Raw genomic sequence first — 17,037 nt, 5'->3', positions numbered from 1 at the left:
CCATTTACTGCTGCAAAAATCTCCTTCATTGCCCAAAGTAAACCTGGTATGGAACGGTCTACATGATTCTATCCTAAATATGTCAAACACAAAAACGAAACCCAAAAACCTTCATGTGGGCACGTGGGCTTGTGAGATGGCTCGGTGGGTAACGGGATTACCAGAGTTCAGTTAGGGACCCCCATGCTGGAAAGAGAAGAATGACCCCTGTAGGTGACTCTGGCCAGTCCCCAGGAAGTGTTCTCCAAGTCAAGGGAGGAGAGAGCCACAGTGGACTTGGACTGGGTTTCACTTTTCTACGCATTTACTTCCTGTCTGCAGTGAGTACGGGTGAATCACTAGGTGGAAGGGGACTGCCTACTTACCTGCTGCTTATACCCCATGCCTTTGCTAGTTAGAGGAAGGGAACTGGAAAATGAAACCTTTAGTTGCTTTGTAGATTTATAGCCACTGAGGGCTTAACTGAATCCAATGTAAATTTAAGTGAAACAGAGAACCCGCCATGTGTCATGGTTAGCTCTGACTTGGGAGGGACCTGGCAGGAAAAGGGGGGCTGGTCTGGGGTCAGCTAGTAGGATGCATTCTTGTCAGACGTCTTAAGAAGGAACGAACGAACAGTTCTAGAGACTGAAGGTCAGGAGGTGCCTTCTCAGGCCAACCGGTAACACATTCATCCCCTTCCCCTCCACTTCTATCCTAAATCCCATGGAAACAGCAATTCTATTCCATTGAAGAACTGTGTCCATTCGGACTGGGTCTCAGCCTCTCGGCGCACACAGATGACCCAGCTGCTTCCAGTGAGGACTAGAACTCTTTACTGCTGACTGCTTGTGATGGATGGGGTAAGGTTAAAGCCCAAACCACGACTCTCATTTGTCTGCAAGAATCATGCTCTCCAAAAATAGAAGATGACAAAGACTCAATTTATTGCAGGTAAGTAAATACTGATTACAGTTGACTGGGCCTACGATCCTGCATTTTCATAATAAACAAATGTTCATTTGGGGATAACCCTTTAGTTAATATTAGCTTCCAAAAAGTTCTCTAAAAGATTTATTTACTTTTTATTTTATGTGTATGTGTGCACCTGAGTGAGATTATGTGTACCAATTCCTGCAAGTGCCTGTGGAGGCCAGACGAGGGAGTTACAGATAGCTGTCTGTGGTCTAGTGTGGGTGTTGGGAACCGAACCTGGGTCTTCTGCAAGAGCACAGCATTCTGAACTACTAATCAATGTCTTTAGCCTCCCCTCCCCCCCGCCACACTAGCTCTGGTAGCTCAGATGACACTCTAAGTCCAATGTGATGACTTTAGCCTACAATGCACAAAGCTCACACAGAACAATAATGTTCTAGGTAAGAGCCGAAAGAGGAAAACTACTCAGATATCAAGATAATGTGATGCGTGCATACAGTGAAGGAGTCAGTCACAAAGGAATGAAGTATGCTATCACAACATGGGTGAGCCCCAGGAGATTATGCTAGCGAGAGAAGCCACCCAAAAGAAAGCATAATTTCACTCAAACTATGTAGAGAAGAGACATCTATGTGGACAGAAAACGGCTGTGGGCTAGAGTGGGAGAGTCTTTAGGGGTGGTGCTGACACCTGCACACATTTATAAATATGCTGAAAATCAGTGCGCCCTGCACGGAGCCAACTGTGTGATATCAAAAATGACCACCCAGGCTGGAGAGAGAGGCTCAGTGGTAAAACGCACTTGCTGCTTTCCCAGAGGTCCCGAGTTCAGTCCCTAGCACCCACATTGTATGGCTCATGACTGTCTGTAATCCATCCCCAGAGGATGGATTGCCCTCTTCTGGTTGTCATGGGCCCCTCCACAAGTGGCATATACTCATCAGACACACACACATAAAAACAAACACCCCAACTGTCATGTTCTATCATGTTCTCTAACTCACAGTGAGTCTTCTGAAACCTCAAAGCCTGCTTCCAGGAGCGCACCTTCTCCAACAAGGCCACACCTCCTAACTCTTCCCAAACTGTCCCACCAGCTAGGGACCAAAATTTGAAACATGAGCCTTTGGAGGCCATTCTCATTCAGACCACCTCACTATGTTAGAAGCAAATAGCCTCCTTCTGTTTTTAGACCTAACCTTCTGGTATTTAGACCTAACCAAAGGTCATCACAGTTACACCTAATCAGAGAAGACTTTAAAGAAACACGTCCTGTGACTACAGCGGGCCTGCTCATCAGAATCCTGCTGCATTATGGCCAGGAATTCACTCTAAATATAATAGCAGACAAGCCACGCAGTGGTGGCGCACACCTGTAACCCCAGCACTCCTAAAGGAGAAACTGCTTAAGGAAGACACTTAGCCGGACATGCTGCTGCGCATCTGTGACGCCAGCCGTTGAGAGGCTGCGTGAGGCAGGGGAACTGCTGTTTGAGGTTAGCTTAGAGAAGAGAGTGAGACCCTGTCTCAAGAAGACAAAAATGAATACACAATCAAACAAAATGTTTTTGTTTAAAAAAAAAAGCATAGTGGGTCCCTGATAATTTTGCTGCGGTAATAAACCATTATTATTATTATTATTTTTCCAAGACAGGGTTTCTCTGTGAAGCCCTGGCTGTCCTGGAACTAGCTCTGTAGACCAGGCTGGTCTTGAACTCATAGAGATCCACCTGCCTCTGCTTCCCTAGTGCCAGGATGTGCCGCCACCACCCAGCATAAATCATTATTTTTAATATGGTTCCCTCTTGGTTATTTGTGTCTGAGCTGCCACGGTAGCAGCAGCTAATGACTCCTGTCTGGAAAACTTAAAAAAAAAAAAAAGAAAAACCCAGACAAAGGCCACTTAAATGATACATTTGAATGGCAACATGAATTTTACATTGAACTAACATAACTTCTGTTTAAGCCCTAAAGGAGACCGCCAGGCAGGATGGCATACATCCTGTACTGGGGAGGCATAGGTAGGAGGGTCATTCTCAAGGTACAGAGTGACCCCCAGGTTGTTTCATGAAAATGGTGGGAGGCGTGGTGACACATATATTTCCAGTTACCTTCTGGCTTAAAATGAAGAAACTTACTCAAGGCCCTGTGTTAAAAACCAAGCCAAACTAGCAACAAAACCCCAAAGACCAGAGATACACACAGGGACACACTATTTCTCAAGGATGTGCAGGGGCTGGTCTAATTCTCAGCACTGCCCATGCTCCAAAGCAGCAGAACACAAACAAAAAGATTCTAGTCACCAAAGATTATGTTAATCCCGGAAATGCCCTAGGGAGGAAGGAAAGGTTTGTTTTCTATTCTTCTTTTCCTGAGACAGGATCCCAGGCTGGGCTCAAACTCCAAGTTCTCTGCCTCTGCTTCCTGAGGGGCTGGGGTCACAGGTGTGTGCCACCATGCCTGACATTTCTATGGTTTGCCAGTGTTGTTCACACTAAGATTTAATTTCAATTTACAGAAGACAGTTATTAAATTTGCCATGAGAAGGGTAATGGAGCCTGTAATTTTTTTAAAAAGCAGATCAATCTTGACCCCTGTACATTAGGTAGCTCCCTCTAGATCCTAAACCGTGGTGATTTACGCATGCTGTAGTAAGTGGCGTTTCTAAGATTCATCTGCAGAATAAATCTGTGGTAAGCTTAGATTTTATTTAAGATGGCAAAGATAAGGGAAACCGAGTGACCTGTATCCATAGAAATTCCACAAGAATTATTTCCCAGTCTGTCTCGACATACGGCGCTCACAAGACACAGGATGTGACTTCCTGTTTACCGGGGCACTCTATTTCAGATCCTTGGGAGGCAGTCCATACCATCTCTTCCACCATTCTAAGGATAACAGGAGGGCACTCATTATGGCATATCTAAAAGTAGACTTCTTTCTAATCTCCATAGTTTCCCAGAACAATACCGTGCTGCAGAGCTCTTAGGACCACGGCTGCACATGTCATTTGGTCCTGTGGGCTTCTCTTAAGTAACCCATGCAGCTCACCGCGGATAACGACAACCCTCAGAACTGAACCCTAACAATTTACAGATTCTCCCCATACTAAAGTCTGCACTAAAGTACTAAAGTACGAACGGTACTGTCTGTACCTATAATGTTGTTTCCCTCATAAAATACTAGCATCTCTCTGAGGGAGAGTCTGGGAGTGTCCCCTCCCTATGCCCCCTGAATGCTATGCATAGGCTCTGCCCCCAGGCGGCATCCCCAGCACTCAGAGTCAATGGTTTAAGAGATGGAAAGTCAGTGGGCCATATACTCAGCTATTCTTGAGGCTGAGGCAGGAGGATTGCTTGAACCCAGGAGTTTAGGACCAATCTGAGAATACAGTGAGACCTGACTGGAAAGAAAACAACAACAAAAGGAGCAGTGGATTATTTAAGAATTTAGTGGTGCCTAGGTATTGCTCATCATGAGGATCAAGCCTTTCCATTGAAAGCTGAATTCTTTATAAAAATTCCAATTACTTAACCCTTTGTAAGAATAGCCTTTGAGAGTCCAATAATGATAATTTCTTTTTTATTATTAATGATATATTTTACTATTTACTGGTTGCAGGCTATATATCTATAAGAGCAAACTATAAAGATCTAATATTGGATAATTACAAATCATAAACACTAATATTTCCCTTCTTAGTTTGGCAGTTGTCATAGCAAGTCTCTCCTCCTAAAAGTGTCATTGGTCAGGAGCCAGTAAACAATCCTGTCCAAGATTTTTGCCCTTCTGTTTCTAAGCTCTACGTAAACGTTGAGCCTGTTATCAGTCAGACAAGGGAATAACAAAGTTAGCTGCAGTCAGGCAGGCCTAGAGGATTTTTCTCTTCTCTTACTAGTTCTTTGAGAATTTCATGCACTATATTTTAATCATACTCATCCTCCCTCTCTCTCTCTCTCTTTTTTTTTTTTTTTTTTTTTTTTGGTTTTTCGAGACAGGGTTTCTCTGTGGTTTTGGAGCCTGTCCTGGAACTAGCTCTTGTAGACCAGGCTGGTCTCAAACTCACAGAGATCCGCCTGCCTCTGCCTCCCAAGTGCTGGGATTAAAGGCGTGTGCCACCATCGCCCGGCTTCATCCTCCCTCTCCTAACTTGTCTCAGATACACCCTTTTTCCCTTCCCACACCTTCACATCAAGGCCAAATTGTGCTGCCCAAATATTCTTGGTTGGATAGCCTTCCACTGGAGTGGGGTTGACTTATCAGGGCCACACTTTTAAAAATTGACCCTTCCTCTTCTAGCAGCCAAAAATCGCCAACATGACCACTGGTGTAATAGTGGCATTGATGTTACAGGAGGAGCCAATCACTTTCTGATGAGTTTTAAGTCCTGCTCTACAAGACACCACTGGGGGCTCTTATTTCTTGATTTCACACACACAAAAGATCATTTGCTTAGTAATTGACACTATCTTATGAAAAATTTAAATTAGTTTTTCTTTTTTTGTACAGTAAAGTGAAATTTTATTCAAAGTACTATAGTCAAACATCTAAAAATATGCATTTTTATTTACATTTGGTAAGACTATTTTACTAGGATGTGCATATATAATTCTTTGTAATTTTACTTATCTTTAAGATGAGATGTAGATGTTTAACTTTACACTTCTGATATTTCAAGTTAAAGGGAAGGTGCCATTTTCTTAGGTCATGTAGCTATACAGACTCAGTAGAAATAAAACTCTCAGAAAGAACATTTAAAGTGTTTAAAGGTCGTATGTTGAACACTGAGATTAGAATATATTAAAGGCAAAAGATTATCTTAATATACTTAGAGAACTTATTTGAATCAAGAAGATAAAACACTACATGGCTGCCAGCAAGCACTAACAAAACCCTTTTTACCTAGATTTTGAAGTATTAGGAACAATACATGATCAGAGACATTTGAGAGATACTTATGAGAGAATTGCACATGGGCTCTGACTTCTAATCTCAATCTCTCGGTCTTTGTCTCTCTCTCTTGTTAATGAACTGCTCTGATGATGGTATATGCCAGGATTAATGGACATACATAAAATACTCAGTATTGTCCCTCTCATACGGGATATGTAGGATTAATGGCTATACATAAAATACTCAATATTGTCCCTAGCATACGAGATATGTAGGATTAATGGATATACATAAAATACTCAGTATTGTCCCTAGCATACGGGATATGTAGGATTAATGGATATACACAAAATACTCAGTATTGTCCCTAGCATACAGGATGTGCTCAGTAATTAAATGCATCATTGTTTTTATCAGCAGCAAAGGAAAAACCTAAACGAAATGATTGTGACAGTCACTTCTATGTCAAAAACTATTCAAGTTTACCTCATTAGCCACAGAACTAGGTATCAAACTTGTTAATCATTTTTGGATGCAAGGCTACCGTTCAAAACAATATCATCTAAAAATTTGAAAATGAAATATAATGTCATAACTATTTTATATACTCCTCAGAACCTAACTGTTAATTCGTGGACATTTCCATTCCTGCACTTAAGGCACAATATATAAAGTAAAGATTCTCTTACAACAAAACACATAGAAAGGCAAGAGAAAATTACAAGCATACTTAAGCACGTATCTAAATGCTTAAAAAGCAAGAGGAGATGGGGTGGTTACTCTTCCCTTTAGTTCCAGTACTCGGGAAGCAGAAACAGGGGGACAGGGATAATGGTGAGGTTCTGTTCCAATAAATAAATAAATAGGAGGAAACTGAAAAGTAATCAGACATCAGATGGAGAGAGTGTGAGCCAGACAGGTGATATGCCAGCATTCTGAAACAAGATCACGGCTACACATTAGTATGTATGTTTTTATAATATGTAATATTTATGTATAAATGCTACACAAGGGCATGGGCAGGAAGAAAGCTTCTGTGAGAAACGGAATTAGAATGGAGGCTTGAAAGTTCTGTGTCCACAAATGGTAACCGGGATGCTTGAACATCAGCTGGCTCTTTTCTTCCATGCACTTCAGATTACAGAAGGACTTAATTCCTAACTGCATTCTAAAATTTATCCTTGTACCCATATATGGATGTATACATATATATATACATTCATACACACACATATGTAACAACAGCAATTGAAGAAAAAGGAGGTCATTAATTTGAGAGGGTGTAGGGTGCATGGGAGGGAGGGGCTGAAGGGAAGAAGGAGAAGTCATATAAATTTTAATTTAAAAAATTACAGGACTTGAACGAAACTAAGGACTTGAAAGCATGAGAAGGAAGACATTAGCAAAAGTAAGGCGAATTTGAAAAAGAAACAAACATAACTTAAAGTATAACATACTATTCTAAATTAACATTCAAGGGAGACAGTGAACACAGAGTCCACAGAGCTACAGAGAGAGTGCCTGTGCTGGAATACTGATCTGAAAAATTCATACAGAAGAAAGCAACAGAGGTAAGAGACACTGAAAAACAGAGGCTAAGAGGCATGAGGGTCCAACACATACCTTGCGGGAGTTCCAGAAGGACAGACCACAGAGGGTGAAAGAGTGGTAACATTCGAAGAAATATGACTAGAATTTTTCCAGAAATTATGCCAAACATAAAGTTTATAAAAAGTAACATATGTAAGAATATTTACATGCAGAATATTAAAACTAGAAAACCTAAGATAAAAAAGGATAATCTTTTAAAAGACTCAGAAGAAGGTGGTTGTGGCACACTCCTTTAATTCCCTAACTCAGGAGGCAGAGCCAGGCGGATCTCTGAGTTTGAAGCCAGCCTGGTCTACAGAGTGAGTTCCAGGACAGCCAGAGGTACACATAGAGACCCTGTCTTGGTGGTGGTGGTGGGGAACAGGGAAAGAAGCAGAAGATTGTCTTCAAATGAAAAACAATTAACAATCATAGTGAGAAAAGATTTTTTTCTGTTTTTGACTCGGTCTCTCTCTATGTTGTCCTAAAACTGGCCTGAAACTGGCTCTGTAGACCAGGCTGGTCTCAAACTCACAGAAATCCACCTGCCTCTAGGATTAAAGGAATGTGCCACAGCTGGGCGATGGTGGCACACACCTTTAATCCCAGTACTTGGGAGGCAGAGGCAGGTGGATCTCTTTGAATTCAAGACCAGCCTGGTCTACAAAGGCTAGTTACAGGACAGTTAGGGCTGTTACACACAGAAACTCTGTATTGAAAAACTGGGGAAGAAAAGGAGTGTGCCAGCACGTCCAACCTGAAAGACTATTTGTTGAAAGAAAGAAGTGAAAACAGTCCCACTGACTTTTAAATGCTGGACAAAAACTATCATCCTTGGAATCCTTTTTAAATTAAGAACTCGCCCTCTCTTTATAGAAAGATTCATTCTTTGCTGTGGGATAATGCTCTTGTACACTGTAAAGATTTGTCACTTGTATTGCTTTAATAAAACACTGATTGGCCAGTAGCCAGGCAGGAAGTATAGGCTGGTCAACCAGACTAGGAGAATTCTGGGAAGAGGAAAGGCAGAGATGCAGTTGCAAGCCAGTCACAGAAGAAGCAAGATGAAAATGCCTTACTGAGAAAAGGTACCAAGCCACGTGGCTAAACATGGATAAGAATTATGGGTTAATTTCAGTTGTACGAGCTAGTTAGAAATAAGCCCGAGCAACAGGCCAACCAGTTTATAATCAATATAAGCCTCTGTGTGTTTATTTGGGACTGAATGGCTGTTGCGGGACCAGGCAGGGCAGAAACTCTGCCTACAATTCTTTTCTTTTTTTAATAATTTATTTTTTAAAGTGCATTGGTGTTTTTCCTGCATATGTATGTGTGAAGATGTCACATCCACTGGAACTGGAGTTACAGACAGTTGTGAACTCCATGTGGGTGCTGGGAATTAAATCCAGGTCCTTTGGAAGGGTAACCAGGGCTCTTAACCACTGAGCCATCTCTGGTGTCCTGTTTACAGTTCTTATTTTTATTTGTATGTTTGTTGGCCCTCAAAAGTCAGAAGAGGTTGTTGGATCTCCTGGAGCTGGAGTTATAAATAGTTATGAGTCACCTGCTGTAGGTTCTGGGATCTGAACCTGGGTCTTCTGGAAACACAGCAAGTACTGCTGAACCATCTCTCCAGTCCTCAGCCCAGAATTCTAAATTGAGCTGAAGTAACACATTTTTAGCCATATCAAGGTGACTGGCAAAAGGAAGAAGGGTGTTTCCTAGTTAAAAAAAAAACTGTATCAAAGAGAAGGCCAGAATGAAAGAAGCAAACTAGAGGAAGAAGAGGGACAAGTCTGTAGGTAAATCTATTTGGGAGGAATGTTGAGTCAAACTGATCAGTTTGGGCCTATGGGAGTGGGGCGGAGCTCTTTGGGAGCAGGGTGGAGCTCTGTGGGAGTGGGGCGGAGCTCTATGGGGGTGGGGCGGAGCTCTATGGGAGCAGGGTGGGAGCTCTATGGGAGCAGGGCGGAGCTCTATGGGGGCAGGGCGGAGCTCTATGGGGGCAGGGCGGAGCTCTATGGGAGCGGGGCGGAGCTCTATGGGGGCAGGGCGGAGCTCTATGGGGGCAGGGCGGAGCTCTATGGGAGTGGGGTGGAGCTCTATGGGAATGAGGTATGGCTCTATGAAATCAGGGTGTCGTTCTATGGGTGGGGTGCAGTTCAGTGGTAGAGTGCTTATAACACAAGACCCTAAAACGTTTAGTCTCTACATTTATTTTTTTCATTTATCTTCTTTTAAAAATTTTTATTTCGTTTTTGATACAAGGTCTCATCCTGTAGTCCTTTTGGTCTGAATCTGCAGACCAGGCTGGCCTTGAACTCACAGAGATTTGCCTGCCTCTGTTTCTCAAGTGAGGGGATTAAAAGCGTGTGCTGCCACGCCTGGATAACGAGTATATTTTATGATTAGGCAAAATCAATTTATGGCAACAGAAATTCCACAAGCAGTGATGACGTGCAGAGGGTGTGGGCAGGGGCACGAGGGGCCTTTCTGAAGACCCTGGTCACAGGGGTGTAGGTAGTGTGATATTTCGCTGTGATGACTCTTCTGTATGTAATGACATGCATGTGGCACTAGAGAAAGATGTCTTTGTCCCCATTCTTGGCACGGAGCTCCTGCAACCCTTGCATTTCCTGAGTGCTCTGTTTCATGAAGCTATTCTTACGGCCTCGGCCCGTGGTCAGAGGCTTGGAACTGGCAGTATGTGCTCCAGCCTTGGGGACACGGCGAGCGTCGCAGTCACTGACGGGCAGTAACTTAGTCACGCCCACAGAATGGAACCCCCCCAACTCCTCTAACGCCGAGGTTCAAACATCTCTCAGGTTGCTGAGTGCAGTGTACTCACGCTGCCCACTCCCCTCGCCCTGCACTTTCGTAAATGTGAGTGGAGTGGTTTCCCGAGCTCGCACACAGCTCTAACAAGCTACCACACCTAGGGGGCTGTGGCTGGCCTCTACGTGGGCAGTCCTATGAGACTGGGCCTCAGTTCGTGAGTCTAAGCTAGGTGGACAGACACCAGCAGAACTGAGGAGCTGTTCAGCATCCGGCCAGCCAGCGCCCACAGGAGCAGAACAGAGGAAAATATAAAACACTGTATATGACTGCTGTAAAAGCCCACCATGCGGTTTAAACCCAAACAAAATTCTGATAGATTACCTACTTACTTATTTATTTTTTGTTTTTTGTTCTTGAGACAGGGTTTCTCTGTATATCTTAAAATTATGAGACATTATTAAGATACAAGTTTAAACATGAGTTCTAAAAGTAATGAGAAATGTTAGCATTTATAAACTTAGTTGGGAAAGAACTTTCTAAGCATAACATCAAAGGCAAAAATCACTAGTAGCTTAATTGCATAAAAAATTAAAAGAGTAACTAACTATAAGGGAGGCTTATCCTGGAATTGGCACAGAACACACCCAGATACCAAAGTCTCAGCACAAAGGAGATTTATTACCCAGGAGGGGAAGGGATGGAGGTGGGGCAGGGAGTGTGACTGCAAAGGCAGCAGAAGCAGCAAGCACTAGCAAGCTAGCAAGAAAAAACAGGCTTGTTTTGTTTCCAGGAGTAGGTTTTTAAGGAGAAAAAGAGGGTAGCCTATTCTAGGGTAAAATGGTAAGTCCTCATTGGACACATTAGCCAAATAATGAATTTTTTAAAAATATTTATTTATTTATTTGGTATGCAATATTCTGTCTGTGTGTGTTTGCAGACCAGAAGAGGGCAGCAGAGCAGACCTCATTACAGATGGTTGTGAGCCACCATGTGGTTGCTGGGAATTGAACTCACGACCTTTGGAAGAGCAGGCAATGCTCTTAACCACTGAGCCATCTCTCCAGCCCCCAAATAATGAATTTTGATTGTTGGACTTGGTGTTTTGTCTCAGGAATGAATCAGTGGACAGATAAGGGAACGGACCTTGGTGGCTAACTCTAGGAATGTAGTCTAACATCTTAGCAAGGCAGAGAAAGGTAAAAGGCAAAACCTGTGGGCGCCATGTCTGCCAGGCTGGGGCCGTGTTTGCCATGCTCTGGCCTGCTGGTGCCCTTCCGTAACAACTACAGTGTAGTCCTGGAACTTTGTTTTTGAAGACAGGGTTTTTCTATGTAACAGCCCTGGCTGTCTTGGAACTCACTCTGTAGACCAGGCTGGCCTCGAACTCACAGAGATCTGCTTACCTCTGCCTCCCAAGTGCTGGGACTAAAGGCGTGCGACACCACCACCCGGCTTAATGTTCTTAATTATACATACAGAAAGTTTAAGAAGGTTAAGGAAAATAAAAAGAATACCTTTTGGTTAAGTGGTCAAGGACATTAACTTGCAATTTACACACACTAAAAAATGTGTGTGTCAGCATGTTCTGGACACTAACATAAAGAGTTAAGAGAAAACTACAGCTAAAACCCAGGCAGCACTGGGCGGTGGAGGTGCACAGCTTTAATCCCAGCACTCCGGAGGCAGAGGCAGGGGGTCTTTGTGAATTTGAGGCCAGCCTGGTCTATAGAGCGGAGTCCAAGAAAACCGGGGCGACACAGAGAAATGATTTTGAAAACAAAGACAACAAAAATCCAAGCAGCCCTGTCTTTCAAAAATCTGTCAATGGACAATGATGTTATAATGATAACAATAAAAACTAACAGTATTTATATCAAACTAGAACAGACAGGTTTAAAGCAGAATTGCAATGGGGCCTTTTCACACAGACTTGGAAGAAATGTCATAAGGAAATCAGATTAAGTGGTTGGGCTGTGGGGCTTTTCCTTCTCTGTATACTTTCTGAACTAAACAACAACAAAACCCAAAAAACCTTTCAGAGTATATGTACATTACTTCCATAAGAAAGGCAAAATTACGTTTAAAAATAAAAAATGATATTCAATGAAAGAACATGTAAGTATTTTTCATGACCCCAGCTACCTAAACCCAAGTCTCAGCACAGACCCTCTCAGGCCCACCGCCAAATCCAACCGTCCTGCCCTACTTCTCGAGGAGTCTTTCTCCCCTTCCCGCCAAGTTAGCTTTTCTAAAACAATATAAGTTTCCTGTAATTTTGCTAGTTAAAACTTCAATATTTCCATTTTCTTACATAAGAAAATAAAAATTCCTCAGCTCCACAGCCCAGCCCTCCACACTCATGGTAGAGAATCCAACTGTTCACTTTGCTGCACACATTCCGGATTGCAGGCCCTGAGTCTGTGCACGCTGCCTACAGCCCCTGGAGTGAGCGGTCAACAGAGCATGCTCTCCCTTCCTATACTCAGGCTTTATTTGAGGCCCTGCTTGTACGTTCTCTTCGTTATGAGACATTTGAAGAATCTATAGTTCTTTTCTCTCTTTCCAGTGTCTTACTTCCTTGCTTCTGTTCTGTATTTCCTGATAGATAGGACTTGAGATAGACTCTTAGCTTGTCTTTGTAGTCTTCTCCCTAATACACACTGAACAAAGCCAACAAAACAGACACACACAATGCCAGGTTCAGCCATTTCCAAGGTGCCTGTCTGGTTGGTTGTTAGCAGTCCAGCGTGGCTGGCGCCTCACAATCAGTTCCTCAGCTCACAGACGCCGCCTTCTCAAAGCGTTCTGGCTTACTGCGGTTGGTCACCAGTCTTCCCAAGACACAGGGACGTTGCACATAGCCCCTGGGACAAGGAGAAAGCTGTAGGACCGAGGCAGGCTTTACCTTTTGGTGTTGTGTATCGTTGTCCCTCCCAGAACGATCCTCACTCCAGGAGTGGTGCGGTTCAGGTTATAAACTGTCAGCGCCTCTTCATAGGTGGCTCCTCCAATAACAAACACGATGATATCCTGAGGCCTGTGATGATGAAGACAGAGAGAGAATATCACAGGCTAAGACATAAAAAGGAGGCAAAGATTTGTTATTATATACACAGTTTCAATTTCTAAGTCCCCTTCCCCCGTTTTTTGGTGAAGGAAGCAGAATTAAAGCAGAATAAAGGGTTTAAAAAAAAGTTTTAATTATCTCAAATTGGCAGGAAACAGAAGGAAATGCTGAATAGTGATTTGCTTTCTCCTTATGAGCGGATGTCTTATTTCTGTGCTGGGGATTTCAGAATAGCACAATGGTGTTTGCTGGAACCAAATGCAAAAATATTCTTTTATATTCAAGAGTCTACAGAGTGCTTACTGCAATGCTCTCAACAAGAGTCTACAGAGTGCTTACTGCAATGCTCTCAACAAGAGTCTACAGAGTGCTTACTGCAATGCTCTCAACAAGAGTCTACAGAGTGCTTACTGCAATGCTCTCAACAAGCAGCATTCACGCCTGCACCACAGTCTCCTTCAAACACAGCCCTGTGTCGAGCACTGAGTCACAGTGCTGTTTACTGTGGCCCCTGTCAAGGACTCTGAGCACCCTGTAAGATCACAGTTATACTGGGGTGCCCTATGCTGTGATGATTACATAAAAGAACAGGACATAAGCTGGAGAGACGGCTCAGAGATTGAGAGCGCTGGCTGCTCTTCCAGAGGTCCTGAGTCACAGCAACCACATGGTGGCTGACAACCATCGAGAATGGGATCTGATGCCCCTCTGGGATAAAGGCATATGTGCAGATAGAACATTCATATACATAACATAAATAAATAAATAAAATTAAAAATACTGGACACATAAATTAACAATGTAATCCACTTCTGTATTCTTTGGCAATAACAAGTATACAGCTGGACACTGGTTTAATCTGGATGGCACTAAGTTGTTTCAAAACGGCTTCATCATAAAAGAAAACACTTCCTATCAGCTCTTTTGGCAGGCATAACAACATATTTTCAGTTATTAAAGTTTGTCTTCTTTTTTGTGTGCCATCAAAAGAAGAGAAAATTAACCAGGCAAGCAATTGTGTTACAACACTTTATTTAAAAACTACATCAAGCAGAAGAATCCATTTTGGAAGTCAGGGCTCCAAACCAAATAGTTAGGATACACATGCTTATGTGTAGACTATGGAAAAACACGGTGTATATTTCCTCTTTGGGTTTCCTTGTATCTTTCTAAAATACCTTTAAACAAGCAATCCAAGACAGAAGTTGTTCTTATAGGACTTCATGGAAACAGAAGCCGATGTGTAGCTATTGCAATAAGTTCAGATAGTCTCTAATTACAGAAACTCTCCATTGGACAGTATGCAAGTTTGAAGATATAAAGAGGTAGTTATTTTGCAGTTAAGTAGTTGGAGGACCAATTATGACACTTTTATGGGACTTGAGACATAAAATCTTGCCTTTAAGACACTAAATTTACTAAATTTCTTTATGATTTTATTTAATTATATGCACAGATGTTTGGGCTGCATAGATGTCTGTGCCCATGGAGGCAGAAGATGTCAGATCCTCTGGAACTGGACTTACAGACAGCTGTGAGCCATCATATGGGTGCTGGGAATTGAACCCAGGTCCTCTGGAGGAGCAGCCAGTGCTCTTAACTGCTGGGCCATCTCTCCTGGCACTAAATTCACCTACTAAAATAAACTTCATTTAAAACTCCAGCCAGAGGCTGGGGCTATCCCAGCATGTACAAGCTCTGGGTTCTATTCTTAACACCATAAACACACAGAAACCACCTGGCCAAGCAATGTGTCGACCTGCAGTGCACTGCACACACTTGAAAAGGTCTTACGAGTTCTTATTTGTAAGATACATCTTTGACGTTATGTGTGGTAGTGCCTGTGGGGCATACTGGCACTTGGGAGGTATAGGAATCTGGAGAATCTAGTCTATGTAGTGATTCCAGGCCAACCAGGCTCTATAGTAAGACAGTGTTTAAAACAAATCAGAGCCAAGGAGATTGGGTCACTGGGCCAAAGTGCCTGTCACCAAGCTGGAGGCCTAGGTTCAATACCCAGAACCTAAGAAGAAGAGAAGTCTCCTGCAAGTTGTCCTCTGAACCCTGTACATGTGTGTATGTACGTACACACACACACACACACACACACACACACACACACACACACACAAATTTAAATGCCAACCAACCAAACAGTAACAGTTAAAGACATTCCGAACTGTTTTGAAGTAGATAAAGGCAAGTACACAGCAGAAACACAAACGTGCTGGAGACACTTCTCCTCACTCTGACTCTTTAGCTGTGCCATCCCGGACTCTAGTGTGTCCACTCCCCAGCATTCCTACAGAGGTGACCACTGGTGCTCATCTGTGTGTGCCCCCACGTGGCATTTTGAAGCACAAACACAAAGCATTCCATATACACTCTTCTGTGCCTGTATGTGTGTGGACAAATGCACTCCTGTACCCATGAAACATGTATGTGGCTGTCAGAGGACAACTTGCAGGAACCACTTCTCTCCTTCCACTTCTGGGATCTGGGGAATTCAACTCAGGTCATCAGGTCTGGCAGCAGATTCCTTTGCCATCTTGTAGTCCCCACATTGTACAGGTGCTGTTTTCGTGGGGGACCCAGGTTCCCAGAACCTACACAGTGGCTCACAATCATTGCAACTCCAGTTACAGAGGATCCAGCATCCTCTTCTGGCCTCACGTGGGCACCAGGCACACATGAAGTGCACGTACATACAGGCAAACACTCATACATATTAAAAACATCTAATCATTTTTAAAAATTTAGAAATTGGGCATGAAGGTGCACGCCTTTAATCCAGCACTTGGGAGGCAGAGGTGGGCAGATCTCTGTGAGTTCGAGATTAATCTGGTAAACATACCAAGTTCTATGCTAGCAAAAGCTTCACAGTAAGACACTGTCTCAAAAATGTATTATTATTTTTGTGAGAAAGCTCTCCAAGTCATTTCACATTCACATCACACCAACAATCCAGTAGAGTGCCTGCTCTCCCATGTGTCAGGACCATGCATTTCACAGCTGCTGTCCCTTTAAATGTGCAGGTGACAAAGCAGAATCTCATGCTGACTTCTGATGTGATCTGGCCATTTCATCATAAGCGAATTTCAGGGAGTAACTTCTGTTGCCGGAGTGGGACACGTTGCTAATCCACATAACCATCCTTCAGTCTCTGTCTTCACCTGAAACAGCATCTGACAAGCTGCTTGCCTGCTTTTTCTGGGTAAACGTCCAGGGTGTTATGTTCTCCTGTTTTTCCCCCTGCTCTGTTAGTGGCCATTTTTTCCTCTTCCTGGGTAGCTCTGTTTCACCTCCCTAAGTTTTCAAAGAGATACCCAGAGTCTAGCCGCTTGGCCACTTTATAGACTACACTCACTGTGGCTGTTTGAAAGAAAATGGTGCCCAAAGGGCATGGCACTACTAGGAGGCATGGCCTTGTTGGAGGAAATGTGTCACTGTGGGGGTGGGTTTGAGGTCTCCTTTGCACAAGCTTCCCACTTCAGAGTGACAGTCAGTTGACTTCCTGTTGTCTGCAAAATGTAGAACTCTCAGCTATTCCTCCAGCACCACATCTGCCTGCATGCAGCCATGCCCCTCATCATGATGGTAGTGAACTGAACCTCTGAAACTGTAAGTGAGCCTCTTCAATTAAAAGTTTTACTTTATAAGAGTTGCCATGGTAGCTTGGAGGTGGTGGCACGTGCGTTTAATCCCAGCACTCAGGAGGCAGAAACGCGAGGATCTCTGTGAGTTCAAGGCCAACCTAGTCTTCAAAGTGAGTTCTGGGACAGCCAGGACTGTTA

General features: G+C 43.2%; 1 protein-coding gene across 3 annotated transcripts in view; it reads right to left on the bottom strand.

Annotated features, from left to right (window-relative positions):
- Vps45 (vacuolar protein sorting 45 homolog) overlaps nt 1-17,037 on the bottom strand; it is a 64,754-nt gene that overhangs the window by 8,487 nt on the left and 39,230 nt on the right. For all 3 annotated transcript variants that reach the window (XR_012911200.1, XM_075978102.1, XM_075978103.1), the window contains one exon: nt 13,082-13,213. Coding sequence is in view for 2 of the 3 variants with exons in the window: in XM_075978102.1 (XP_075834217.1) it covers nt 13,082-13,213 (132 nt within the window). In the remaining variant the exon portion in view is untranslated. The remainder of the gene's footprint in view (nt 1-13,081; nt 13,214-17,037) is intronic.

This window comes from Microtus pennsylvanicus, chromosome 7, assembly GCF_037038515.1.
Source record: "Microtus pennsylvanicus isolate mMicPen1 chromosome 7, mMicPen1.hap1, whole genome shotgun sequence".
In the NCBI taxonomy this organism is placed as follows: Eukaryota; Metazoa; Chordata; class Mammalia; order Rodentia; family Cricetidae; genus Microtus; species Microtus pennsylvanicus.
Note: the sequence above shows the minus strand (reverse complement) of the source record. Positions and strands in the feature narration are given on the sequence as shown.